A 25381-nucleotide genomic window follows, 5' to 3' on the forward strand; every position below is an offset into this window, starting at 1 on the left:
TAATCTCCTTCATATAGGATGGTGTTGTGCTCCTGATTGGACCGTGGCTGAAGTATTCTGAAGTTTCTGTTCGCAGGCGCTCTCTCCATCGTCGCTCTTCATATCACGCCTTCTCCGCGGTCTTTATCCTCTCTTTCCACGCCTCCCAGACTGTCGTCTCAACATGTAACCCATCCGGACACCTATCCAACAGGAATCCGTTAGCACACACTCCCTCATTTCCAATGGGTGTCCCATCGTCCCATTCCCACGTGACACCGCGCCCGCCAAGCCTCAACCTCACCCTCCCACCATCCGATGGGAAGAATCGACACGAGAAGGAAAGAAAAAACTCACGCTCGATAAAACCTCACGACGGGCAGGCAAACAATCAGCGGCTTCTTCCCCTCCTTGTTCTTCTTCTTCGGATCGATATTGCACTTGTACTGCGTGAGTTGCTTGGGCGCGCAGTCGCGCTCGAGGTCGATTGCGGGTTTTCGCGGTTTTCCGTTGGGAAGCGTGCTGGTTTCGAGGGGGAGGTGGGGAACTGGGAAGGTGGGGATGGGTGGAGCCATTGGGGTCGTGGTGTGGATTATTGAGGAAGGGTGACGAGGGTGAGGGATGAGTGGTGGAGGAGTGATGGATGGGGATGGGGCGAGGAGGGCGGGGACGAGGTTGTTGGAGGAGGTTAGAAGAGAGGGGTTGGGTGAGGTGGGTAGATATGGAACTTTTCGGGAGTTATACTGATTTCTGATCCTTAACTTAGGTGTTGAGTTCGTTGCGAGAGATGGTGGAGGAGGGGAAGCAGAAAGAGAAGGGATATTTTGGGATTCCTGAATTGGATGCTTTGATATCGGGCCCGGCTCCAGCACAACCACAACCACAACCGCAATCCGAGCGCAACACACACCAACACGGCGACGAATCCTGGGATGCTAGCAATGCTACAGCTTCGATCCGGAATTTTCCCCAGCAAGGTCAGAAGAAGAGCAGAAGTATTGCAGAAGCAGTAGGCGGACCCATCCTCGAACTCATCTCTCCACCTTCGTCTCACCACCTCCCCGGCGCAGGAAAAACCTCCCTCATCTACCTCATAACCGCCCTCGCCGTCCTGCCTTCCTCTCTCTGTTCAATTCCCATAGGCGGTCACAATGCCGCCGTCATCATCCTGGATCCCTTATCCCACTTCAGCATCGCCCGCCTCGTGCACACCATGGCCGTGCTCCTGAAACAGCGCCTCTCCTCCTCTCCCTCCCCCTCTTCGCCTTCCCCCGAAGCACCAACAGACACGCACCACAATCCACCCGGCCCCTCAGAAATACACCGCATCATCAAAACCAGCATCCACACCGCCCTCCCGCACATCCACATCTTCCGCCCGCAAAGCTGGCCCAGCCTCCTCGCAACCCTCGACTCCCTGCCCGCTTACCTCTTCGACAGCCGCCGACACCGTAGCACAGATCGCCGGATCCACGCCCTCATCATCGAGGACGTGGATGCGTTTTACTGGGCTGTGAGGGGCGGGGCCAGTACTACATCTGTCCCCATAGCCACGAGTACGACAAGTACAACAACGGCAACCACCACCAGCAGCAACCCCCTAACCTCCGCCTCGCACGCCCTGACAACCACTCTCCTCTCCCTATCACGCCTCCTCTCCACTTCCCTCGTGCTCTCCTCCCGTTCGGCCCACGCATCCGGTTTCCGCGCCCCCTTGCCGACGTCGTGGCCCCAGGGAGTCGGCGTGACGAGACTGGCCGTCCGGCGCGTGGACGTGGTGCCGTTTGCACCGGGAATCAGTGTTGAGGAGGCAGAGGGCGAGAGGGAGAGGAGGTGGGAGGTTGTGAGGAAGGGGCCGATTGAGGTTTGGAAGGTTGGGGGGAAGGAAGGGGAGAGCTTTGTGTTGGGTATTGGTAGGGAGGGAGGGATTGATGTTGAGGTGGGTGGGTAGGGAGGGATGAGAGGGTGGGTTGACTTTGTGAATGGTTGGGGGTTGCTATTTCCTGTGGCTGGACTGTGGAATCGACAGGTCTCGCGGAATACGGAACGGTGTGTTCAGGGGAGATACTTCGACAAGAGACTGAAGGTATGGCTGATAGTGACTGCATTCGAAGCAGTCTATGATATAGATGGAAAGGATATGATACAATGAACTCGCCTGAAATTTCAGACGCACTCTCAGCCCTTCTATGCCACCTCTTTTGATATCGTACACCCAGATGTAGCACATACATTTGTACATATACCTCCAGGCCGAAAGCTCCAAGTAGCGCTGTCGGACAAGATGATCGTAATATCTTTCCACGCTCTCACCCTCATCACCCATACCGTGCTCTCCTCGCAAAACAGCCCTATTAGCTCATTCCACCCCCCTACGCATCCCTCCCCCAAAGCACCTTCCTCCTCGCCCGATCCTCTCTGGCCATCCTCCTCCTCGCCCCCCACCTCTCCCTCGCCTTCTGATGCTCCGCCGCCACCCGCTCCGCCTTCTCCGCATTCTTGGCCACCATGCCCACGAAAAACTGGCTACATCCAAACTTCTCCGCCAACCTCACTCTCGTCCAATGCTCCGGATCCTCGGCCCTCAACCGCCGTATCTCCTCGATATCCGCCTCGGTGAGATGGTACTTCTTCTCGTAGGGTGCACGCACGGCCGGCGGGAGCGACGTAGACGGCTTAGGAGGTAGGTGCGACGGCGCCGAGAGCGGAGTCCCCGGTGCCGCGATGGGCGATGTCTGTCGTCGGTGCGCGGTCGTGGTCGCGTAGGTGAGTGCCACCTCGTAAAGTTTCCGGCGCTCGTCGTCGCGAGGCAGGAATTTCAGCGGCGTGTGGTAGACGTTGGGCGCGGCGGAGGGGGGGTTGAAGATGAGGGAAGGGGAGGCGCCTGAGGGGGTGTAGGAGGGGGATTCGGGGATGCGGAGGAGTTTTGTGTGCCGCCTTGTTGAGGATTCGTGGCGGGTTTGGGTGACGGGGAGGAGGGAGATGCGGTGCTGCTGGGGAAGGCGCCGGAGGAGAAGGGGTTGCGTGTTGGGACGCATGACTGTGGGGGGTTTTGTTTTCGCCGTTGGGTTGGATGGTGGATGTTGAGGTTGTTTGGGATGGGGAGAAAGTTTGGGCGGAGATGGAATAATGTATTTGCGAGTGAAGTTGATTGGTTGGTGGCCCTGCTTTTGCTCCTCAACATCAAGACTCTGGAGGAGGAGAGATATAACAGACCCTGGCATGTAGCTTTGCAAAACCTCTCCATCTAGGTAGCATAGGCTCAAAACGAAGCTGCACTCATGGCTCTATCAGTTGGTTGCCAACTGAGATGCGCCGACTAAGGGTAACTCAACCTACGAAGGAATCACCTTACAGGGGATCGCTCGGTTAGTTGATTTGTGGCGCTTGATAAGGTCACGTGAAATCTCTTGGCATAGCCTGAAGTTTGGAAAGGCGTCACTGCCAACCTCCATCACCGCCCTCACCCACCACTTCTACGCCCACTGCCCACCCCTCAAAAATGAACGCGGCTCCGCGCCCCTCGAATGCGCTGGCCATCCGCACAGACGCGGATGGCAGAACGAAATACGATGAGATTGCGCGGAGAGGGCACTCTGCATCCAGGATCGTCCAGGCCAGCTTCAAGGACCTGATTCCCTTGAGGCAGAGAGCGGATACGGGAGAGTTGGATCTGGCGAGGCCAACGCAGGAGGAGGTGGAGAAGACGAAGGAAAGAACAGCACAAGCATTGGCCTTGCTGGTGCAGGGACAGACGGCGGCGCAGAACCCCAAGAACGTCAGGGGAAGGTCCAAGGACGAGCCGACCTTCGTCCGCTACACGCCCACCGCGCAGATGGGCGAAGCCCAAGGAAAGACGCGCATCTTCAAGATCCAGCAACGCCAGCTCGACCCCATGGAACCGCCCAAATTCAAGCACAAGAAGATCCCTCGCGGACCCCCTTCCCCCCCGCCCCCGGTCCTGCACTCGCCTCCCCGCAAACTCACGGCCGAAGACCAGGAGATGTGGAAGATCCCGCCGCCCATCTCCAACTGGAAGAATCCAAAGGGCTACACGGTCCCGCTGGACAAGCGTCTCGCGGCCGACGGCCGTGGTCTCCAGGACATCACCATCAACGACAAGTTTGCGCAGTTCAGCGAGGCGCTCTTCGCCGCCGACCGACATGCGCGCGAGGAAGTGAAACAACGAGCCATCATGCAGCAACGCCTTGCCGAAAAGGAGAAGCTGCAGAAGGAGGAACATCTCCGGCAACTCGCACAGCAAGCGCGCGAAGAGCGGGCCCAAGCTTCCGCACGCCGCCGTCGCCGCTCCTCTGCCAGGGCCTCAGTCTCCGGCTCCAGCAGCGAGGACGAGGAGGAAGACGAAGAAGAAGCCGCCGCCCGTCGCAGAGAGGAAGCTCGACGGGAGCGCCGCGCGGAGTTCCAGCGAGAACTGCGCCAGTCGCGCATGGGCACCGAACGCCGCATCCAGATGCTCGCGCGCGAGCAGAACCGCGACATCTCGGAGAAGGTGGCCCTGGGGTTGGCCAAGCCGACGCAGAGCGGTGAGTCCATGTACGATTCGAGATTGTTCAACCAGAGTAGTGGGTTCGATGCCGGGTTCAACGAGGATCAGCACTACGACAAGCCTCTCTTCGCGGCGCAGGATGCCATTTCCTCCATCTACCGACCGTCCGTTGCGCACGACGAGGAGGAGGAGGATGAAGACGCTACGCTCGATCGTATCAACAAGTCGAGCAAGTTCGAGGTTTTGGGCAGAGTGAAGGAGGGCAGGGGTTTCAAGGGGGCGGATGTGGCGGAAAGAAGGGAAGGGCCGGTGCAGTTTGAGAAGGACACGGAGGATCCGTTTCAGATTGAGAAGATGATCAGTGAGGTCAAGGGGGAGGTGGGAGGGAAGAGGTATGGGTTGCAGGAGGGGGAAGGGAGGGAGAGGAAAAGGGCGAGAGTGGACGAGGATAGTGATTAGCCGGTTGTGCTTGAGCGGGCTCATTTGCTTCCATGAATGAAAGGGCGTGAGGCGTTTGGGATATGGAATGAATTCGGCTTGTTCAGAGATGGTTCAGCGAGGACCTGCAAATCATTTCTTCTACAACGGATGGAAATTCAAATCGGCGGGACGGAAAATATATCTAGTTCAATACCCGGCACCCATGCTTGGTAAGAGGGATAGAGAGAGAGAAATCAAAATCATTTGCACTTTGTCTGTCCAGATTCCATCCGTCTGCTTGCTTTTGATTTAAACCCGTTCCTCGCCTTCCACTGATTGCTGATGTGAATATACAGCCAGATTCCCGCCTCCAGGGTAGGTGACACGTCCATTCCACGAAGAGATATCGTGTGCACACACATGGTCGACTACATGGTCAACACGGCTATGAGCCCAAGCTGGGGAAGGCGCTGGGGTCGGCAAGGTTGGGGCCGGACTGGCCACGTCCGCCGCGTCCACCACGACCCTCTCCACGGCCACGGGCGCCACCACGGCCACGGCCCTCGCCGCCCCGTCCGCGTCCCTCTCCACGGAACTCGCCACGGCCACGGCCGCGTCCACGGAAGCTAGTGTCTCGGGCTTCGCGGTGGAGCTTGGCGTCGTCGAGCTCGACGAATTCCTTCTGCTTGCGTTCGCGCTCACGCTTGGCCTTGCCTCCGGAGCCGGCAATGTAGGCCTCATCCTCGTCACGGGTGACGGGCTTGCCCTCGGGGAACTTGGCGGAGCTTCCTTCGTTGGCCTTGCGCACGTTCTGGGCGGCAAGGGATAGCTTCTTCTCGGCCAGCTCAGCGAGGTAGGCGGCATAGGACTTGGTCTTGTCCTCCGGTTCGGGCTCGGGCTCCTCAGCAGGCGTAGCAACGACTCCTTCCTCCTTCTCATCCGCCTTGGCGATGGCCTCACCGGCCTTCTCATCGTCCCATTCGGCGTTGCCGTCCTGTGCGCCCCAGCCGTGAGCAGCCTGCTTCTCGTGTTCACTGAAAGATGTGAGAAAAACTGTTTGCGGTAGATGTGGAAGGAGATTCGTACGCAATGCCAGTCCTGCTGTGGCGGTCACCAAGGACGGCGCTACGGCCGCGGCCACGGCCACGGAAACCACCACGTCCACGGACGTGCTCACCGGGTTCTAAACATGTTAGTGGTTGCTTGTGAGAGAGACATTTTGCAGTGCCCATACCGCCAGATCCCCTGCTTCGGTTCTTGTCCGACCCTACCCCGCGATCACGGAAAGCTGCATGCGTACGTCAGTCAAAGGTCCAATTGTCGTAGGCCATGTTCATGATCGATTGCTGAGGATGTCCATGCCTCTGGTGATGCCGGACGTACCATTCTCGTTGGCATTGGGGCCCTGACGCTGGGTGCGGCCGGTCGTTCCGGTCGTCTGGGAAGCGGGAGCTTCGGCAGGAGCATTTCGCTTGCCAGTCCTAGGGAGAGGCTTGTCGACAGCCTTGGTGGGAGGCTCGGCCGGTCTGTCGGGGTCGAGCTCCGGGTCGTTGCCTGTCAATGGGGATGAGCACACGTCGTGGGGTCATGACGATGGGGCTTTGGCATACCCAGGAGCTCATAGAGGTTCTACAGACTTGAGTCAGTACAGGGAAGGTAAAAGCGGACAGCTCCGAGATGCAATGCTGAACAGGAGGCGAAGCTCGCGAGCTGGTAATGGCGCGGGGCTGACCTTGGAAGCAATAGCAGACATTGTGGGGTGAGTTAAGCGCCTTTCGCGCTTTTCCCTCTAGACGCACAATCTGCTGGGGGAGAAGGGTTGGGAGTGAGAGCTGACCCTAAACAAGTAGAGTCTGGGCTCTCGTAAAGTGACACTGCGATGGAGCAGATGGGGGGTGGTTCGCAGCTTGATGATGAGAAGTGAGGTTGGTGCAAAATGGGAAATTCAGCGGTTTGTGGAGTCGTCCAATAATCGCTTAGTAAGTTGGTCCGTGCACGATTTCCAACGACCACAAAGCAAGATACATATCTGGGCATGGTTTGAGACAGACGTCATGTCTTGAGAGGGGTGTCAGAGCTCCGCACGCTTTGTGTAATAATGCTTTCCGAACCGATTAGCAGAGCGCCCGACATATCTCGGCCTGCAAAAGGACGTTCTTTAGCCTTGGGTGTTCTCCGAACCAATGGCGGCAGGGGCGACTTTGATCTGAACATATAAGAATAGAGAGGTGAAAGAGCTCGGGGGCTCGAATTACATATGTACACTCCTGCAAATGCTGACCGATGCACGTTTTTGCATCGGCTCCGACACGATTTTCGTGACCAAATAGCAGGTAATTGGGTAGTCGAATGAGCCATTTCACACCGTAATTGCCGATAAATCCATACTTTTGATAATTATCCGTTGGAAGCCAGTCAACCCAACACCGATACACCGATATGCACACTGCGGCAACCATAGCGCCCGCTAATAAAGATCAGAGCAATATACCTCCCAGAAAAGATCCTTGGGTCCCGTATCGTCTCGAATCGTTATCGTGAATCATACATGGTCGGGAAATGCATGCTTGCTGAGAGCCCAAAGGGATCGGCGTCGAGCATCGGGTCGTAGGGGTCGAAGAGATGGTTCATCGGGTTGAACACAGCAGCGGTTTGGCTGTTTTCGTTGGAAGCGACGGCGGTCGAGGAGGCGAAGTGAGTATTCTGTGCTGGTGCTATTGGTGGCTGCATCGATTGCGACTGGGGGTAGTTCTGAGGGAACGGGGCGGGGCCGGCGGCGGGGGACTGGTCGGGGGGGTCGTCTTGGTCGATCATGTCTGCTTGTTCGTCGTACTCCTGGTCTGTTATAACTCAATCAGTCCTAGGACGAACAAAGCCCTATGCCTAAGAGGGGAAAGAAAACGGGGGAGCTTGCCGAGCTGGTTCATATGACTCTCGAATGGAGAGGGGTAGAATGAGTGCGGCCCGCCGCTCGTGCTACTTTGCGTGATTGCAGGAGATGCGTTTGAGGAACCGTTGGAGGGAGGGTTATTGGTGATGACTGACGGCCGCTGGGGCGCTATCACGGATGCAAAGGACGGTCTCGGCGGATGTGGCCGCAATCGCGGTTGCTGTTGTTGTGCTTGTTGTTGTTGTTGCTGCTGCTGCTGCTGCGGGGGTATGGGCCCAAAATTGGGAGACACAGAGGTGCCCTGTCCAACGAAGTTGGGAGATCGTGTGGAAGACTGGGCCGGAGAGGGAATATGCGAACCAGGCGTGGGTTGGGCCAGCGGGGAGCGGTTCGGTATGGGGCCGTCGGGCTGTATCAGAGGCAAGCCATTGCCGTCAGCCCTGGGCAGGCCTCCAATTGATCTCCTCTGTTGTTGTCTATTGAGTATGGCGCGTTGCTGGAGAGGAGCCAGGCTCGGAGACGCATTCGCAGAGACGGGCCCGCGGGTAGGGCCTACGGTAGGGCTGCCAGTCTTCGCGCGCAGCTCGGCCTGGACGTCGATGCCTGGGGGAGTCAGCAGGGAAATGGCGACGAGGAGTGAATGGGGCGGAATCACCTTTCTCGAGCAAGATCCTCTCGAGCAGAGAGTTCTTGTATCGGAGCATGAGGCACTCGTCGGCGGCATTGCGGTGACTATTCTGCAGGTTCTGCAGCGTCTCCTCCTGGTGCTTGATGGTGGACTCGAGCTGCTTGATGTACTCTGTGCGGCGCTCGCGAAAGGCGGCCTGAGCCTGGCGATTGCGCTGCTTGCGCTCTTCGGAGGTGGCATAGATCTTGCGACGCTTGGTTAGCTCTACTCTGGACATGGCGACGGTCAAGGTGGTGGCCATGGCCATAATGGTGACGGGGAGAGAGGAGAGGCTCACTGGTTTGCGGCCGCCCTTGCGCTTCTGCTGCTGCTGCTGGGGGTTTTCCTGGGGATAGGTGCCCACGGGCTCTGGGTCAGGCTCTCGGTCTGCGTCTGGCGAGGAAGGGTTGGAGCTGGCGGAACCGTCGCGGGAGGGCTCCGTCTTGCCCACGGGGGCCGTCATATCTGTTACGGCACTATCTGGCATCTGCAAACGACCGTCGCTGGCCCTATCTACCACGGGCACCCCTCCGGCGGTGGACTGGAGGGGCACACAGTCTACAGAGACTGGGGACGCCAAGGGTGACGACAGGCTCGTGCCCGTGTCCCAATCTGGGGAAAGAGGGAAGGGGAAGGGACTCGGCTAAGCGCGCGGACGACGACGACGAGGAGGGGCAGCCGTAGCGCCGGGTCCTGGCAGCGAAGAATCGAAGGCGTGAGTGTTTGGGTTTGATAATGTCTGATAACGTCGCGAGAGAGAGCTGTGGGTGGGCGCGAGGGGAAAGATGTGAGGTAAGCTTTTGGGTAATGGAAACAAAAGGGCAGGGGGACCGGCTGAGATTTCAACGAAGGCAGAGAGGCAGAGGGCGGGACCGCACCTGGACGCGCGTGAGGGACTGCCCAGCTCTCTTTGCTGGCTCGGCTGGGCTGCTAGTACTTGTAAGGAGGGGGCCCACCTGGACACTATCTCTCCTACCATCACACAATCCTGCTGGCGTGCCGAGATGGGAACCTCACTTATCCTATAGCCAGGCTGTGGCTCTGTACTCTGTGAACTACTGGCGAGAGAACAGTCAGCTCCACATCTGCGAGGCGACATTGTGTGCAGAAGAGACAAGGCTGCTGAAGAAGACTGCGTGTGATGCATCTCCTCTTCCCTCGAGGTGGGCTGGTCCGCCAAGGAAAACCTGCAAGGCTGGAAGCGTCGCGTTACCGTTTGGGGAATAGACGGATCCCGCTAGATGAGCTTGGCCTGCTTGCATCTCCGCGGCGTTCCGTTCCGTCGGTGCTCACATCTTTTGCTGTTGTCGCAGTCATCACTCACCTACAGCAATTGTGTATATCACCGGCAAGCCCTCGAATCGACAGCCTTATTCCTAGACCCGGGACTCTGTCGTTCTACAAAACCTAACCCGATCATGAAGCTCAAATCATGTTAACGCTCTTTCACCAAGGCACCAACCCAGCTCGGAGCTATTCCGCTCAAAGCGCATTTCCATCGACCCCATTTCTCAGATACTCCCTGCACACCTGGGCAAAGTCGCCAGCAGCTCCAGGGATCGGCTCCGATCCCGCTAATCACACACCACATATCCCAACTCAACACCCGCCGTCATTATGGACCAGTACAGTAACTACACAATACTCCCCTCTACCGCGTCACCTATAGAAACCTCCAAATTCCCATCCTTTGGGCTGCAAGAAGCATGCGCGACCGCCACCGCGACTTCATCAACCGGCCACCTCGTCCCATGCCGCCTCGATGCCGCCCACAATGCCGCTCGTCACCTGATTCCTCGTCCCATGTCCCTCCAATCGGCGTGCCGCTTTCCGTCGCCTCGTCGCTCTCCCGCTGCAAGCCATGCCTTTTGTTTACCGCTTTGGGAAGCTCTGGCTTGGCTCAACCTGTCTGCATCTGCATAACTGCCATCTTTTTCTCTGCCTCGTGATGAAGGAAGCCGCCATTCACTGTGCCATACTATACGGCCCTCGCCGATACCACCGTGTATTCTTGTTCACCTTGCATGAGCATGTAAATGAATTTCAGTACCCCGCCGCTGAGGCTTGGCTGGCGTAGTTGGTAGCGCGGTTGATATCTACCAGTCACAGAGCAGGTTGAAAGTACCTAGGTAGGCTGTGGATGGTCATAAATCAATCATTATTCCCATTGGTAGTTAATCAGTCGCTGCTAGACACGCAGTTGAAGCGATGAGAATTGATACTGGTCTCCGAGCCAACAGACTGAAAAGAAAACCTGAAAAGACAAAATCCCTTCACTTGGAGAAAGGTGTTTGAGACAAGGATCATCGAGGGGCACAGAAATACTTTTGGGTGAATAGGATAGTGTTGGAGGGACGAATCCTTGATTAAGCTGCCGTCTGTTCTTAGCCATTAGAGTTACTGTGTAGACGATGTACAGGATCTTGCACTACCCTCGGTTCCGACTGCACGTGCTCTATGAATAGTCGATTGGTAATACAAAGCTGTTGTTGCAATGCCATATGAAACCCGCACGTGATTGCAGAACGTTTACGATGGCACCAGTGCTCAAGTCTTTTCATGGCCTCCATTTCTCAATGCTTTGCAAAGAGGCACAAAATGGCAACAGGCGGCTAGTGTAGCGTGACATCAGAGCTTAAGTCGTACGAGGAAGCTTGTCTTAATTTGATATCGCACGGAAGACCAAGAATCCCGACCCTCCTATGATACAAAACCATCCCTCAAGCTCCACCTCCCTTCTATGCATCCACCCATATCGAACATAGGAAAGGCCTTTCTTTAACAGCGAGTGCAAAGCCGTTTACTGCTGGCCGAGGGCGCGGGCCCGCTCGTCCTCAATCTTCTGGTAGAACGAATCGCGGTGGCGGACAGCGGGGAGGTGGTAGCCTTGTGCATGTGAGTTTCCATTCTATTATTTATTTCTTAAATGCCAAGCCGGTTGTCCTGCACTCCGGAATGGCGCAATTCGAAGAGGCGAAGTAACTACGTACCATACCACCAGGTGTAGCCAGCAGCAACACCGAATCCTGTTGCACTTGTTAGCGGAGCTTGCCGGTGGAAAAACGCATCTCGCAAGCTCAATTGACAAGGTCAGAGCTGCGCGGAGAGCTCGAACTTACCGAGAGCAACGGATATATCGAGCACGATTCTGCGCCGAAGCATCTGTGACGCCCAACATCAGTTTTCTCTCCTGTCGAAATCAATTCCCCTGCCGGAAGCACATACACCAGTGATTGGTTTGACGGCCATTGTGGGAGATGTTCGGGTGAGTGGAGAGGTCGTTCAAGTGCGGTGTTGCGGGTCTGCGGAGCTGTCAATGTCGAGATGTCGAAGTTCGACGTTGGCAGTTGGTGGTGTGAAGTCGGGCCGGCAACTCCCGTCACGACGAATGCCAAGGTTTGATGAGGGCCCGTGCATCGTTTGCTGAACTTCCACATCCGGGCTCCAGGGCTCAACTCCACCTGCATGAAAGCGCAACGTCGACGGCGGATTGCTGCACACAACCTCTCTTGCGTCACCGATCAAAGGTCAACAAAGACTTACTGTGCAGCGCGCGGAACTGTTCAGCTGGACATTCTTACTGGCATATCGAGAAATACACTCTCAGCGCGGCCGTCGAACGCTCCGTCCAGGACCACGAAGCTCTTCCCTACCTAAAACGCGCCAACCGTCAATCAGCGAACGGTTTATGCCGGGACTCATAGACACCTCCGGCGCCATGGGCACTGTGGGCGCAGCAGCAGGCATGAAGAGAGCGCTGGCCGGTGAAGCGGGAGCAACACATGCCGAGCGGGCCTTGAAGAAGCGCAAGGTGGAACATAGACTGCAGCACACCCAGCCGATCGAGCGCATCGTCGAGTTTATCAGCACCGAGCACGATGGCACGGGTACCACGAAGGAGTTCTTTGATAAGCAGCTGCAGCGCGCGATCGCGGTCGAGTGTCGCGCCGCGGGGTTCGATGTCGCGGAGCCCCAGGCTATGGAGAGGTTCCGTGCAATGACCGATATATGTATGCATTACATGCGTGCGAAAGAGGGTATAATGGAACTTTAAAAGTTAACGATGAATAGTTATGCGCACATTCCTGGCCCAAGTCCGCAAGTCCATGTCGAGCGCGCGGCGCACCACGAGCGTACCGCACGATTGGATATACGCCCTCAAATCCATAGGCATCGAAGGATCCAGCATGTTGGAGAAGCATCTCGACACAGGAACCGTCCCTCCGTCGCTATTACAACCGCCGTTCGAGCCTCCGGTACCCGCAGATCCGCCGCCTCCAGACCTCGAAGCGTTGCTTGGCCCGGAGTTGTCTGGAAGAGAGGAGAAGGAAAGCAGAAAATACATACCGCCGCATCTACCGCCATTTCCGCCCAAGCATGCGTGGAAGGCGACGCCTGTGTTTACGCCCAGGGAGAATGACCCTCGGAGGATCAGGGAGAAGGCGACCGAGGAGGGCATCTTGGCGGAACAGTCACTGAGGAAGCTGATGGCGGCGCAGAAGGCCGGGCTGCAAGGGAGCAAAACGAAAAAGCAGCGGAAGTCGGCGAGGATGAAGGAGAGCGAGGCCTTGTGGCAGGAAGCCATGGAGGATGTGATGAGGGAAGAAGAGAAGGAAGCGGAGCATCGACAATACCTACAACATATGGTGGACCAAGAGGAACACCAGTACGAGATGGACATTGACCACATCCCTAAGCCAGCAGTATCCAAAGCGGACCGGGGCATAAGTTTGCAGGAGGGAGTTCACATCAACTATGAGCAGAAGTTCATGAGGCAGGCAGCGAGAGGGTTATGAAAGTAGTCGGGAGGAGCAGACAAAGGGTTTTGGCTTTGAGCATTGCAGAGACGGCGTTATGGGTCACAGCGTTGTACATTGGGTACTGCATTGCAATGGCGTTCTGGGATTACTAGGGAGCCCTCCGGTGGCATCATTATTCCTGTGCTATGGCGTCGGCTTGAGGACAGCGTTGTAGCTTTCTCTGCTGTTCAATAATCTACAATATGGTAATTTGGAGATTCTTCCAAACTCTGCCGAGAGTACCACCCAATCTTCATACCCAAAGAAACGCCCAACTCCTCGCTATGCATACGTACCGCGAAAGCAACCGAGAAAAGGCCAATGCTTAGAAGAGAGCCCGAGACTCCATTCCCCATATTCATCTAAACAGCCTCCTCCCGCCCGTCCTCGCCATCGTCCTCTCCACCCCCTCCAAACTCATTCCCGCCACCCCTGCCCCACCCCCTTCCCTATCCCTCTTATACCTCCTCAACGCCTCTCGCAAATGCGCCGGCGTCAACGGCCCCTTGTCCTCTTCCCTCAACCTGTCCTTCAACCCCTTATTCTTCTCCACCTCCACCAGGAATTGACTGCCGGGGGGCACCTGATGGGCGTACAAGCCCGCCTCGCCGATTTCCCGCATCTGCGGCGTCGCTCCCGGTTTGTGGTTGCGCGGATAGTGGAGTCCGGAGCGCAGTAGTTGAGGCGGAAGATCCGGGTTTGGCAGATGCGTGCGTGCCGCGCTCCACTCATCCCTCACCGTCAACGCGCGATCAATCACATCCCCGATGAACGCCTTGGAGTAGCTCGTCACGGCCACGACGACGGGGTACGGGACGCTCTGCGAGAGCGTCTGGTTGACCAACTTGCGCACCGTCTCGCGCTTCAGGCGGATGGCGCGGTAGACGTCGAAGCGGTCCTTTTGCGCCGACGTCATGTAGTCCTGGAGGATGCGGCGGTTCTCCTCTTCCTGGCGGCGCGTCGCCTCGGTGTACTTGCCGCCTTCGGTCGCGAGCATCGTCTCCTCGGCGTCCTGCTCCTCTTCCGAGGACTCCTCGCTCGGGTCCGCCTCTCCTCGCGCTGCTGCGTCGTCGCCATCCGCTCCCGTCGTGGATCCTTGGCCTTTACCGCCCTGTAGACTTCCCGTCGTGCTGGGTGCGCCTTTGTCTTTGCGCCTGCGCTTGCGGCCTCCTCCGCCGACTCCCCCAACGATACTACTGTTGGCTACGGAGCCCGTGGCCACGCTGTCGACGGAGGGTGAGCGCGAGTACCGGAGCGGGGAGCCCACACCTTCGCTTTCGGGGGAGAAGGCGTTGCGGAGCTGGGACGGTTTGCGTTTCTTTGCGGCCGACGTGACGCTCGAAATGGAGCCGCGTTTGCGGGGGATGGAGAGCTGGGGGAGGTGTGGAGGGGACGCCATGGTGGCGGGTTGTGGTTGGATGGGGTTGGATCGAGGTTGAGAGGTAAGATGGAGTGGGAGGAGGAGGGTAGAGGTATTTGTGGGGACGGTTTGGGACGCTCCCCAGTGCGGGTGAGAGGTGGTGAAAGTGAAGGCAAAGGTACGCGATGATGTGCATGCCAAGGATGCAGGCGGATTCCCTTGAGGTTTCTAAACTAGTCATGTACTCCCTTCATAAATGTACAGTCCCAAAAACTACCATAACTTGAATCAAATCATCGGTCGCTTAGCTCAGTTGGTTAGAGCGTGGTGCTAATAGTCACGTGACGAAAACGCCAAGGTCGCGAGTTCGACCCTCGTAGTGACCAATCAAGACTTTTTTCTTTTTGGCTGTTCTCAACCATTTTTGCTTTATCTGGAGGCTGTTGGGTGGAAATGTGTAGGATTTGGCGTGGAACGGCTTTGTATGGCCATGATGGCTGCACTCGGTCAGTTGTAAGAAGATGTATTTTTTGAATTGCGGGTAAGCGAACGCATCTTTGCTACGAAAGGCGCGTTGAGATATACCAAAGATTTTAGTAAAACATCATCGTTGGAGCTAGAAGCGGATACGGTGTCTACAACGTCCATATCGTGTTTCCCTTTTCTTGCTGCTAACCTGCAGCGTCTAGCTCCTAGCACCCACCTCCTTACCTTTCCTTCTCCTTCATCATCTGCATCTCCGTACATTATAGAATATATGTTCCTCGCTAGGGGAAGGAGGCTATGTCTGCTAGGTCTAGGCAACCTATCAATGACGGCGTGCCCTTCGTTCCTTTTCATCTCTTATCGTGGTTACTGTGATTATGTCGATCCAGACACTTGGACTTAAGGGGATCCCGGTATTTGTGCTTCGGATTTGGTCGACTCTTATGTTTGTCCACGTTGTGCTTCGTTGGTCTATGATCATGGCAGCATACATACATACAAAAATGGCGAGGCGCAGAGAGAGAGGGAGAGCCAACAAACTCATCCACTACGATCAAGATTCCCACACCTGATACTAGGCGCCCCTTCTTGCAAAAAAGGGAGCAGGTGACGTGACGTACATCTCCAACAGACAAGGGAGCGGCACCGGGAATAGTAGGCTGTTGTATCAGGTAGCATTTTAGTCTTTACAGTCTAGCTAGATGTGCAGAAGTTTAGCTGGTTACCTGCTGGGACGGGGGAATGCACGTCTAATACCAAAAGGAGATCACGCAGAATACCACGAAGAAATGCATGCTTTACTAGCGCGTATATTGTATGAACCTCATCCATTCACCACTTCCCTGCCATCTTTTCCCATCATATCCATCCCTTCCCAACCCGATATAATACACGTCCTCCTTCGCGCGCCTCCTTCTCTCCGTCCCTCGCTAGTTAATCTCCTTATGCGGAAACCATTTACTCGGCTTCAACCCCTTCTCCTCGAGCGGCGCGTCCAGAATCCCCAACCTGCGTATCTCGCCCGCACTCGGCGCATCGTCGCGCTTGATGTTGGCTTGCTGCTTGCGGTATGCTGCTTGCAGGGCGGCTACGCGTGCGGCCTGGACGGGAAAGAAAGTCAGTCGGTGTGATGGGTGGAATGTAGGAGAAGTTAAGACGTACCTCCTTTTTATGATGCAAGCACTCGTAGTAATCCTCGAGGTAGGGCACGCACTTGGCCTTGCCCGAGTCGTCCTCGGGGTTCGTGTTGGTGACGTAGCAGGCGAGGACTTCTTGCCAGAAGGGGAAGCAGCGGGAGGGACCTGGAAGAAGATATTTATCAGTCTGCGAACTCGGGTAGATCTGGTATTGGGTGGTGTAGAGATGTAGATTCCAGCAAGGCCGGGGAGAAAGGGAAGGGTTGGACGGAGAGGTGGAGGCAGGCGGAGTTTATGTGGTAGCGACAGGACGGTGATGGGTGGACAACGATTCCGCGGCGGTCGAGATAGGTCCATGGGACGCGGCGCTCCGCGAACATCGCCCGAAATAGTCGTTAGGACCAAAACGCCAGACGCAGCGCGAGAAACCGGTACGTCGTCGTTGTCGGTTGTGGGCTTCGTCCCGGTGTCGTCGTACGTCCACGCCGCAGCTCAAGCACCTTTCCTATACCCCAATCCTCTCCCATGCCCCCAACGCAAGACCTCCCCTAACCCTCCGGACCCCCCTCCCAACCTCTTACAGCTCCATCCCATTCCTCCCAACCTCCGCATCTCCCCACCGTACACATCCTCCTCTTCGCATCATCGTCGGACCACCCTCAATTCCCCCGACCATTGACCCCCGAACCTCCCACCTCAAGACTCGGAAATGCGAAAATGAAACTTACCGCCGGCCAATCCATAACCTGACGCCATGGTTGTGTTGTGTTTGAATGGTTTTGTCGTGGGCGTGGATACGCGGAATGCAGTGAGGTTGCGAGCTGGCGGGATTATATAAGCCGAGTTTGCGGGTTAGCTTTGGGGAAGAGGTGCCAAGGATTGCAGGTTTGGACGTTCGTGGTGACATGAACGATAAGTAGAACATGCGGCTGCAGGTAGAGCTTCAATTGCAATCGCATCACTGTGTATACTGGATTCAGTATCAATCATATTCTGTCCAGCACGACTCCCCCCCTAATACTCATTCACACACCCATCATACCCAGCACACCCTACGCGGAGACTGTAGAACTCCTCATTGTCTCTCCATATTCCCGACGGTGAAAACCCTTCTAAACCCCCCTCCTCCAAGCAAAACCAGTCAACAAACCACCAACTCTCATCAACATGACGCATATCACATCATCATCATCATCCATCATAACAGCGTACACGAATTCCCTTATAACGCCCTGCCACCCTCATTCCCCTATGTCCTCTTGTTCTGACACTTGACTCTGCCACCCGTTTTAGAGCTAAGAGCTCCGCGAAAGGAGGAGCATGAAAACGTAGATGTAAAAAGAGTCGAGCAGACAACCACGCCAATGAGAGTGGGAAACGAAGAGAGAAAGTGAAGTCAATACGCTATCATGCATAACATGGACGCCACCCCCGTTTTGAGCAGAGCCAGTGAAACTGCGAGCCCCAGACGCCGACATCGTTCACGACCGATCGTGTGCGTAGAGTAGGGCAGAGCAGAAGTAGAGAAAACGAAGAAAACGCATGCAACCTAAACAGACAACCTCGCGACGATGCATCCCAACCGACTACCAGCGCATGCTCGACGAAGTAGTCTATCAATAGTTGATATGCCCCTTCCGCATCGATGCGTACATGTCGGATCCGATAGCTCGTGCCAAGCAAGCCATTGCGGCAGCACCTAAATCATATCGATGCGCCTTCGTCAAAGATATACCTTCGATTGGAAATTTCGCCTGCTCTTGCCAATGGATAAGCGGAGAAGCCATCATCGATGATGCCCCGTCGCCTGAACATAACATCGTTAACCTTGAAAACGCAGCAAACGAACACAACGCCGTATCCGCCACTGTGACTTGGACGAGCTCCCTGTGAACCCAGCTTCGTCAAATCCTACACGCCCTACAAATTCGCACCAACACTCGTCCTCGAGTCCGTCCTGGTTGGCGGCCCACCAGCACTCAAATTCACCCCATGGGCCTGCAGACTCCGATGGAACGAGCCAATCTTCTGGAAGCCCCTAATCCACTCGTTAGCACCCTGCACTCTTGCCCGTCGCCCAATCTTCCCCGTAGAAGCAGGAAACCTACTTGGCAAGATCAAATCCCCCCTCCTCTTCCAACTCCTCAAAACTGCCCAAACTTGCCCCCCTCACCCTTCCGCCATTCCCGGAACTTGTCCCCACGGGATGCGCATGCGAGTTGGATCTTGAGCGCTGCGACGACGTTGCTGAGACGTGGGCGCGGCTGGCTGGACGACTGGCCGGCCGGCTGACAGGCCGAGTTGGGCTATCAGGCGCCAGATCCTCCTCCTTCTCATTCACTTCCGCATCCGCATCAGCTGCATCTTCGTCGTCCTTCCCCTCCGGATCTTGACTATGCTCCCCAACAATGGGCGGGCTACTAGGCTGCACAGGCCCATGATCATTCTCATCATCCGCCTCCCTCTCCACGTCGTCCCTATTCCTCTTGATAGGACTCAAATCTAGCGGCTGCCTCGCCGGCGTGCTGGGTAAATCAATGTATTTCCAGAAAGGCGCCGGACTACTGAGGTTCATATACTGACTAGGTAAATGCGCGGTAGAAGGTGGAGCCAATCTGGGTGCTTGTCGCGAGACAAGGGGCGTAAACAATCCTCGTCCTGCACCGTTTGCTGCATTGGCAGCGGGATCCGAATACAGAGTAGGCGGGGAGTTCGTAGAATTCTCACGAAGACCAGGCACGCTGGGTTTGGCATCAGCGTTAGGAGACGAGGGTTGAATGTCTACTGCGCCACCACCGTTCGCTTCGGATCGCTGATGTAGAGCAGAAGCCCCTCCAGCTTGCATCTCCTGGAAGAGCCTCTTCGCGGGCGTCACGAGGCTCGAATGTCCCGGCTGAGCTGGCGATTGCTTGAACGCTGTCAGTGACGCATGGGCCCGAGGGCCACGGTCGGGTGTGTAAGACTCGTTTGCGGTAGGGTACGTATTCAGAGGTGGTGTAGCCGAGCGCGGCGGCGACTTGACCTGTATAGGGGCTGCATCATGTTTCTTGAAAATATCCCCATGCCCAATAGCTCCGATAAGGCGTTCAGTAGCTTGTGACGGAGGCTGGTTGAGCGCCGGAGAGCTGGGTCCCGAAGAGTCGATCCGGACGGGCCCGCCGCCTTTGCGAGGATTGAGCAGCTGCTTCTTGACGAACTCGTCCCGCTCACTGTCGACGATCTTCCACTTCATGCCCTTTCCTGGCTCATCCGTACGGCGTGCTACCTTCTCGAAACATTTACTGAGCGACAAGTTGTGTCGGATGGAGTTCTACATGACGGTTAGATGATATCTTGAAGTTCAGCGTACATGAGACTCACCTGCCAACCAGCCCGTGTGTGCCTGAAGAAAGCGTATCGGTCCTTGATGAACTGATAGATGTTAGCCAGCGTAAGCATCTCCTCAGGGCTACTCAGGATAGCCTGTCCGATCAGCTGTGCATAACTATGTGGCGGCTTGATATCCTTCGCAGAATCGTGGCTGTAGTCAATATCCTCGGTGGAATCCAACATCATGCCCCGAGGGTATACAGAAGGCGAGCCCTTGGGGAGCGCACTTTCGGAGTGCATGGCCATGGGAGTGCCTGGCGGAGGACGGCCAGGAGTTGACGTCAAATGTTGGCTATATGAACGTGCGGGATGTCTGTTCCGCGGGTGCGAAGATGGTGGGAACGGATCGTAGGGCTCGCGCTTCGGCGTTGGCCCACCAGGATGAGCGTGAGGCAGAGAGCGCGAGGGCCGATGACCCTCCTTGTCGGACTCGCCATCCAGTTCACCATCATTCTTGACTTGACGCCACAACATGGGGTGGAATTCGTCTTGCTGGTTTGCAAGCAGGAAAAGCATCTGGGTGCCCATGATTCCGATGCAGATGCCCGAGTGCAGCGGCACTCGCTGACCCTTGGAAATGGTCGTATCGTCTAGTTTGAGCCCATTGCGACTGTTAACCAGTATATACCACGTCTGGTCGTTACCGTCGTAATCAATCTGGGCGTGCACACGCGAGATCTGTCGTTCGGGGCCAAGGTCTATGTCGACACCCCAGTGTGCAGCCATATCTTCACCCTGAGCCAGAACGGCACTGTCCTGCGAAGGCGGATGGGGCCGCACCAACGAGTCGACACGGCCGATCAGGAGTGTGGTCTTCTTGACAAAGAAGCACCAGTCTCGTGCAGCAATCTTGGCATAGGCGGCGATGTCGGTAGCGTTGCGGCGCGCCTGCATCTCGTTGGCGTAATCAATCGCAGCATTAGGGGTGTAGTGATTTGGAGCGCGCAGGTGGGCGATTATCAGGTTCTGTCGCTCCACTGGATCGGAGGGTATTTCGGCATCGCCTCCATCCGGCAGCGTTGCATTGGAATCGTTGCTGACCTCGGACTCGGTGATGCGTGCGCGCGGCGCATCTTCAATAGGAACAGCGGAGCGCTCAGCGCCGTTCAGCTGTACAGTATTAGCACCAAATGATCTAGTATAGGGGCGGTCGGCGTATACTCACTCGTCTCTTCTTCCTTGAAGGGGTGGCTATGGCGTCAGGTGTGTCAGCATCTGATGCTGGTTGTGGCTCCGGCTCTCGACGGCTCCGGAGCCCTACTCTCCTACTTGATGAGGGCGGCATCCCTTCTATGGTGTGGGGAAGTGAGTGTGGTGGTGTATGTTTGTTCTTAGGAGGGCGGGATAGCTCGGCGTTATGACGAAGAACGGACGGTCCTTTCACAGCAGCGGTCGCCCCACACTGCAGGACTCGACGGAGCAGTCGCGATGCAGCAAGTGTTCCTTCCACTTGATGAGCAGTTAGGAAGTATCGCTGGGGTAGGGAAGCGCGAGCGTGCGCTCAAAGATGTAGGGAAGGAGTAGATATGGGTAGATGTCGCGGTGGCAGGCGTGTCGTGTCGTCTCGGTCGGTTGTTTGTTGACTGGGCCGGGGACGCGAGACGAAATATGACTTCAGAAGATGTAGCGTTTGGCGAAGCGGCGACGTGGATGGAGGAGCGCGCGGGGGCAGCGAGCCGATGTCGACGACAACAGTGAATATGGTTGTGGATGGGGTACAGGAATCTGCGCAGTGCAGGTGCAATTGAGCTTGGTGGTGGTAACTAAGACTAAGTCCCAAAGATCCCGTGACGCGCAGTGAAGAGAGCTAGCTTCTTGGCGCTACAACGACACTCGAACCATGAATGCAACTCCCCGTGACACGTTTTATTATGAATTCGAAGCTCCCTTGCGACTGACTGCTCATTCACGGCTAGTCTGACCGGTTTGCTGGGCTCCTTTTCGCTACTATTTACACTTCTATGTACACTTCTATCGTGTGCAGTCGGATCACTGCCGGCTGTGTTGCCAGCCTTAAGTTTGAAAACAAACCAGGTGCGCTGCGACAAACGCGCGAGTCAACCATTCGTCATTCGACGGTAAGCGCCACGAACACTGCACGTTTGCGGGCAACGCCTCGCCCGTTCCCACGGCGGGGTTCGGCAGCCGCCAAGCGCGTCGTCATCGGTCCAACACAAATCAGTTCGTCCGGTTGATCAATGTTCACCTTCTTCTACCATGACTTACCCATCAGTTGCTACATACCCCTTAGTTGCCACTGGAACACTAAACCCCGCCCATACAAATTTGTATAAGGGGCTATTGCAGCTGTAGTATCTTAGTAGGCATTGTACAGAGAGGCCTTAAAGCTGTAGAATAATTATATAACTATATAGGCTAATATACCTGTATTTCAGTATTGCAGTTGCGCAGTACCTGCAGAGAGATCTTAGCGCAGATTTTTTATCTAATCTCTGTTTTTTTTGGTCAAAATATGTGTATTGAGTCTAAGACTATGACATGGCTATACTAACTAACATACATCCTCTCTTGAGGCTCTCATATATGTTAGGCTTAAGCGAGAGCAGTGAAACTGCTTGTTAAGGCAGAAAAAAGGAAGGAAAAGGGGTAGATAAAGGAGTATAAGGGAGAAGAAGGTGATGAAAGGAAGTGAGTATGATAGAATAAACAAAGAAAAACCTAAACATTTTCCTCCTAAGATCTTACCCTGTTATACCTGTTGTTTTTTATAGTTTTATCTGTTTTCTGTATGTTTTTCTATTGTCTGTCTTTTATTCCATGTCCTCTAGAGATTCCTGTTATAGGAGCCACTTTTGGGTAGCGATTTGGGTCCTTTCAAGGTAGGTAAATAAGACTTTCCTACCCTCTGGCATGCAGAAGAGCTTATACAGAGTAAGAGGAGACTTTAGTGCTTCTAAAGCTTCCTTCCTTTCCTGCTTGTAGTTCTTGCAGTATAGAACAAGGTGTTCTGGTGTTTGCTTTTCTCTGCAGTCTCTAAAACAAGTAGCTGTGTCACTTTTGCCTATAAGCTTAGAATAAGACTTAAAAAAGCCTCTTCCAAGCTTTAACTAGTAGAAGGCACTGTATACCCTCTTAGAAAACTATTCCTTTGGTGTGGTGGATGGAAAAGGAGTGGTATAGTTGTGTGACGATCCAAGAGGAGCTAGACTCCACCCGACCAGGGTTACTCTCAGTTAAGTGAGAAAGGTCACAGAGCATAGTGCAGCTGGCATGACACGATCATGTGTTATCTGCGGAGTGCTTTCAGCGATCATCTGATCTCTCTGGAGCAAGGAGAGCAACAGAGCAAGAGCATGCAACCTGCTCTCAATGCTCTACTCATGTTTATGGAGCAAAGGAAGCACCTCAAGTATATAACAGTAGATGATGAGCCTATATGGCTCATCGTGTTCAATTTCAGTCAAGTACTTCTTAGTACACTTGGTTTTCAAATATCCATTACCCCCGGTATCATCCCTATACAAAGAACTCTATCGTTCATCCCCGAGAACCAACCAAGATTCCTAGAGGATATACCATTATCCGTGGAACCTTACACTGGTGTATGCTTCTGTGTGTGAGGCTGGGGCCTGACACCGGTTTTAATGTTCCTTCTCTGGATGCCAAGGCTGCATAGAGCACTAGCCACTACAGAATCACTAGCCATATGTCCTCAGACAGTACCGGTACAGACACCTTCTCACAGTCCTCCTCTCCAGTCCTAGATAGGATGTCCATAAACTGGCTTACCATCTGATACTAATACTTGTTGATTGTAATAGCTCAAGGCTCCGCTTGGCTGAACCACTTGATTGTGTGGTTGCTTTGATCAGTCACATGGCTCAAGTCATATGACTATCCCTTTCACCATCCCATCTTTTCTGCACTGGCTTTCTGCCAAGCCAACTGCTCACTTAATGAGTACACTCAGTATATATAGATCATGTGGTGGAAGCAACCCTTTGCTCTCTACCTTTGGATAGCTTGAAATAGATCCCAACCTATCCAGCCATTCTCCCTTGTCTCACACAGTTGCAGTGTAGGCCTCGGAGTTCCAGCCATTCATGGAGACCCAGGGACTGTCCTCACATTGATCTCAGATAGTGTTGCTAGGCCTTCCCTTGGCTTGAGTTCAACATTTACCATTGGGGTATCATGTCTGAGGTCTGTTCTGTCTATCAGATAGCTGATCTTCTCAGCATACTAGGCTTGGGAGAGAAGGAGAGTGTGCTCTTCATGGTCTCTCAAGACTTCTACACCAAGGAACCACTGAAGATCACCACCTCCTGTGATGGTATACTTCTCTGTGAGTTTCCTGATAGCTTCCTGAGCCTCCATCTTCCTGGACTTGTAGAATGCAATAATGATATCATCTACATAGAAGAATAGAATGATTCCATCCTTGATGAGATAACATGGTTCATGTTTCACTGTGTAGAATCCTATTTCCACCAGTGTCTTTGTCAATTCTCTCTGCCAGAGCAGGAGAGAAATCCTGAGTCCATATAAGGCTTTGTTGAGTCTAAGAAGTATTCCTGGCTTCCTGTGTTCTAGGGACATTTGCATGTAGACTTCTCTATTCATAGATATATATACAAAGGTATTGGTAACATCATATTGCTTGAGTTCTAGGTCAAAGTGTGCTGTAATTACTATCATCATCCTAAAGGATCTCTCTGCCAGAGTTGTAGCATAGATGTCTTGAGATATGATGTTCCTCTGTTGATCTCCTCTTACAACCAGGTAGACTTTGCATTTGTCCAGTCTGTAGTACTTGTCAAACTTGTAGATATACACCTATATGCAGTCTAGGATTTGGTGACCAGCATCCTTTACTCCCTTGCCTAAGACTTCAGTCCAGGATTGTATGGGAATATAGGATCTAAGATGTGCTCTCCCTGCTTCCTCAAATTGTACCCTGAGCTCATGGTCCTTAAGTTGCCAATGGTGCTTGGGTGAAGGTGGCAGTTAGTTTCTGTGTGGTTTTATCCCCTGAGCCAGCAACCTTTTCAAGTGTGCATTGTCAATTAGCTTTCCTTCATAGGATCCAATATTGCCTGCTTGTGTTCCAGCCATAAAAGTGGCATGCCATGGTACTGTTTTGGCTGTGCCAGTGTCCTGGAGTGATGGATGCTGTTCATCAGATCCTGAGAGAAATTGGGCCAAGAGTATCATAGGTAGTGGTGTATCAGGTGGAGTAGGATAAGGATCTATGATCTTTCTTCCTTGGTGGTACCCTGGTTGGTCTGGTTCTTCTTGATTGTCCTGAGGAGCATCTTCAATGGCTTCATCCTCATAGAATGACTGGGTCTCTTGTTCACCTGATGGAGGAAATGGAAATTCTATACTCTTTACCTATCTAGTAATCTCCTCAGTGGTACTGTGTATAAGGTTATCTATGATTTCTTCCTCCTTGCCATTGAACACAGTGTACTCATCAAGCACAACATCTCTGGTACTGATGATCTTTAGAGTTGGTATCCAGATCCTGAAGATGTTAGAGAACTGGTACCCAACCAAGTATCTAATCCATAACTTGGGATCCAGTCTCTGTAGTCTTGACTTTCCTCTGTGGGTATCATTAGAGAGAGCAAATGCCTTGCATCTGTAGGCCTTGAGGTGAGAGAGGTCTGGCTTCTTGGACAGAGTTGGGATTCCATGTTGGAGAGCCACTGGTGTGAAGAACTTCTCATATGGAGTTTTCCATTTATTTTTTTTTTTTATATCAATAAGTGTATTAAGTCTACAGACTATAACATGGCTATCCT

General features: G+C 54.4%; 12 protein-coding genes and 1 non-coding gene across 13 annotated transcripts; 5 read left to right on the forward strand and 8 right to left on the reverse strand.

Moving 5' to 3' along the window:
- Nucleotides 1–103: 103 nt before the first annotated feature.
- Nucleotides 104–554, reverse strand: EI97DRAFT_459734 (uncharacterized protein; the record flags this gene model as incomplete). The annotated part of the gene is made up of 2 exons (XM_033801033.1): nt 104–182; nt 337–554. The coding sequence occupies 2 exons, from the start codon at nt 552–554 to the stop codon at nt 104–106; spliced, it is 297 nt and encodes a 98-aa protein (XP_033652646.1).
- A 443-nt stretch (nt 555–997) lies between these two features.
- EI97DRAFT_357581 (uncharacterized protein) lies at nt 998–1483 on the forward strand (the record flags this gene model as incomplete). The annotated part of the gene is made up of 1 exon (XM_033794919.1): nt 998–1483. A coding segment is annotated over one exon (486 nt), but the record flags the coding sequence as incomplete, so codon positions are not given.
- Nucleotides 1484–2055: 572 nt separating this feature from the next.
- Nucleotides 2056–3294, reverse strand: EI97DRAFT_434673 (uncharacterized protein). The gene is made up of 2 exons (XM_033798686.1): nt 3196–3294; nt 2056–3146 (listed from the first exon to the last, which is right to left on the reverse strand). The coding sequence occupies exons 1-2, from the start codon at nt 3235–3237 to the stop codon at nt 2352–2354; spliced, it is 837 nt and encodes a 278-aa protein (XP_033652648.1). The 5' UTR covers nt 3238–3294; the 3' UTR covers nt 2056–2351.
- A 142-nt stretch (nt 3295–3436) lies between these two features.
- On the forward strand, nt 3437–5148 carry EI97DRAFT_88394 (uncharacterized protein). The gene has a single exon (XM_033803182.1). The coding sequence runs from the start codon at nt 3482–3484 to the stop codon at nt 4943–4945; it is 1464 nt and encodes a 487-aa protein (XP_033652649.1). The 5' UTR covers nt 3437–3481; the 3' UTR covers nt 4946–5148.
- A 203-nt stretch (nt 5149–5351) lies between these two features.
- On the reverse strand, nt 5352–6659 carry EI97DRAFT_459738 (uncharacterized protein; the record flags this gene model as incomplete). Its single annotated transcript, XM_033801034.1, has 6 exons — nt 5352–5940; nt 5993–6089; nt 6141–6194; nt 6290–6460; nt 6517–6535; nt 6639–6659. 6 exons carry the CDS (start codon nt 6657–6659, stop codon nt 5352–5354), a joined length of 951 nt encoding a protein of 316 aa, XP_033652650.1.
- Nucleotides 6660–7190: 531 nt separating this feature from the next.
- Nucleotides 7191–9074, reverse strand: EI97DRAFT_88374 (uncharacterized protein). The gene is made up of 4 exons (XM_033803181.1): nt 8762–9074; nt 8452–8668; nt 7821–8399; nt 7191–7746 (listed from the first exon to the last, which is right to left on the reverse strand). The coding sequence occupies exons 1-4, from the start codon at nt 8948–8950 to the stop codon at nt 7439–7441; spliced, it is 1293 nt and encodes a 430-aa protein (XP_033652651.1). The 5' UTR covers nt 8951–9074; the 3' UTR covers nt 7191–7438.
- Nucleotides 9075–11016: 1942 nt separating this feature from the next.
- EI97DRAFT_434677 (cytochrome c oxidase family protein-like protein) lies at nt 11017–11738 on the reverse strand. The gene is made up of 4 exons (XM_033798687.1): nt 11689–11738; nt 11583–11625; nt 11454–11489; nt 11017–11349 (listed from the first exon to the last, which is right to left on the reverse strand). The coding sequence occupies exons 1-4, from the start codon at nt 11710–11712 to the stop codon at nt 11264–11266; spliced, it is 189 nt and encodes a 62-aa protein (XP_033652652.1). The 5' UTR covers nt 11713–11738; the 3' UTR covers nt 11017–11263.
- Nucleotides 11739–11915: 177 nt separating this feature from the next.
- Nucleotides 11916–13510, forward strand: EI97DRAFT_468370 (uncharacterized protein). Its single transcript, XM_033801653.1, has 2 exons — nt 11916–12473; nt 12535–13510. The coding sequence occupies exons 1-2, from the start codon at nt 12152–12154 to the stop codon at nt 13257–13259; spliced, it is 1047 nt and encodes a 348-aa protein (XP_033652653.1). The 5' UTR covers nt 11916–12151; the 3' UTR covers nt 13260–13510.
- EI97DRAFT_421324 (uncharacterized protein) lies at nt 13371–14799 on the reverse strand. The gene has a single exon (XM_033797052.1). The coding sequence runs from the start codon at nt 14659–14661 to the stop codon at nt 13621–13623; it is 1041 nt and encodes a 346-aa protein (XP_033652654.1). The 5' UTR covers nt 14662–14799; the 3' UTR covers nt 13371–13620.
- A 121-nt stretch (nt 14800–14920) lies between these two features.
- Nucleotides 14921–15008, forward strand: EI97DRAFT_t69. The gene has a single exon. It is a non-coding gene; the product is annotated as a tRNA-Ile (tRNA).
- An 878-nt stretch (nt 15009–15886) lies between these two features.
- Nucleotides 15887–17059, reverse strand: EI97DRAFT_502340 (NADH:ubiquinone oxidoreductase 11.5kD subunit). Its single transcript, XM_033802746.1, has 3 exons — nt 16973–17059; nt 16270–16409; nt 15887–16208 (listed from the first exon to the last, which is right to left on the reverse strand). The coding sequence occupies exons 1-3, from the start codon at nt 16998–17000 to the stop codon at nt 16038–16040; spliced, it is 339 nt and encodes a 112-aa protein (XP_033652655.1). The 5' UTR covers nt 17001–17059; the 3' UTR covers nt 15887–16037.
- Nucleotides 17060–18203: 1144 nt separating this feature from the next.
- On the reverse strand, nt 18204–20898 carry EI97DRAFT_476259 (uncharacterized protein; the record flags this gene model as incomplete). The annotated part of the gene is made up of 3 exons (XM_033801935.1): nt 18204–19554; nt 19605–20723; nt 20779–20898. The coding sequence occupies 3 exons, from the start codon at nt 20896–20898 to the stop codon at nt 18349–18351; spliced, it is 2445 nt and encodes an 814-aa protein (XP_033652656.1). The 3' UTR covers nt 18204–18348.
- A 634-nt stretch (nt 20899–21532) lies between these two features.
- On the forward strand, nt 21533–21892 carry EI97DRAFT_434682 (uncharacterized protein). Its single transcript, XM_033798688.1, has one exon. It carries the CDS (start codon nt 21575–21577, stop codon nt 21806–21808), a length of 234 nt encoding a protein of 77 aa, XP_033652657.1. The 5' UTR covers nt 21533–21574; the 3' UTR covers nt 21809–21892.
- Nucleotides 21893–25381: the final 3489 nt, after the last annotated feature.

This window comes from Westerdykella ornata (genome assembly GCF_010094085.1).
Source record: "Westerdykella ornata strain CBS 379.55 unplaced genomic scaffold EI97scaffold_16, whole genome shotgun sequence".
Taxonomy (NCBI): domain Eukaryota; kingdom Fungi; phylum Ascomycota; class Dothideomycetes; order Pleosporales; family Sporormiaceae; genus Westerdykella; species Westerdykella ornata.

Coding starts and splice junctions, on each gene's coding strand:
- EI97DRAFT_421324 (XM_033797052.1), bottom strand. CDS start 14,661: ATGGCGTCCCCTCCACACCTCCCCCAGCTCTCCATCCCCCGCAAACGC.
- EI97DRAFT_468370 (XM_033801653.1), top strand. CDS start 12,152: ATGCCGGGACTCATAGACACCTCCGGCGCCATGGGCACTGTGGGCGCA. Junction 12,474..12,534: donor CCGTGCAATGACCGATATAT/GTATGCATTACA, acceptor AACGATGAATAG/TTATGCGCACATTCCTGGCC.
- EI97DRAFT_502340 (XM_033802746.1), bottom strand. CDS start 17,000: ATGGCGTCAGGTTATGGATTGGCCGGCG. Junction 16,410..16,972: donor AGGTTATGGATTGGCCGGCG/GTAAGTTTCATT, acceptor ATCTTCTTCCAG/GTCCCTCCCGCTGCTTCCCC. Junction 16,209..16,269: donor GCTTGCATCATAAAAAGGAG/GTACGTCTTAAC, acceptor TTTCCCGTCCAG/GCCGCACGCGTAGCCGCCCT.
- EI97DRAFT_88374 (XM_033803181.1), bottom strand. CDS start 8,950: ATGCCAGATAGTGCCGTAACAGATATGACGGCCCCCGTGGGCAAGACG. Junction 8,669..8,761: donor GCAAGGGCGGCCGCAAACCA/GTGAGCCTCTCC, acceptor AAGCGTCGCAAG/ATCTATGCCACCTCCGAAGA. Junction 8,400..8,451: donor GAGGATCTTGCTCGAGAAAG/GTGATTCCGCCC, acceptor TGACTCCCCCAG/GCATCGACGTCCAGGCCGAG.
- EI97DRAFT_434673 (XM_033798686.1), bottom strand. CDS start 3,237: ATGCTACCTAGATGGAGAGGTTTTGCAAAGCTACATGCCAGG. Junction 3,147..3,195: donor TTGCAAAGCTACATGCCAGG/GTCTGTTATATC, acceptor GAGGAGCAAAAG/CAGGGCCACCAACCAATCAA.
- EI97DRAFT_434682 (XM_033798688.1), top strand. CDS start 21,575: ATGTACACTTCTATCGTGTGCAGTCGGATCACTGCCGGCTGTGTTGCC.
- EI97DRAFT_434677 (XM_033798687.1), bottom strand. CDS start 11,712: ATGGCCGTCAAACCAATCACTGGT. Junction 11,490..11,582: donor CGATATATCCGTTGCTCTCG/GTAAGTTCGAGC, acceptor CAAGTGCAACAG/GATTCGGTGTTGCTGCTGGC. Junction 11,350..11,453: donor TGGCTACACCTGGTGGTATG/GTACGTAGTTAC, acceptor CACATGCACAAG/GCTACCACCTCCCCGCTGTC.
- EI97DRAFT_88394 (XM_033803182.1), top strand. CDS start 3,482: ATGAACGCGGCTCCGCGCCCCTCGAATGCGCTGGCCATCCGCACAGAC.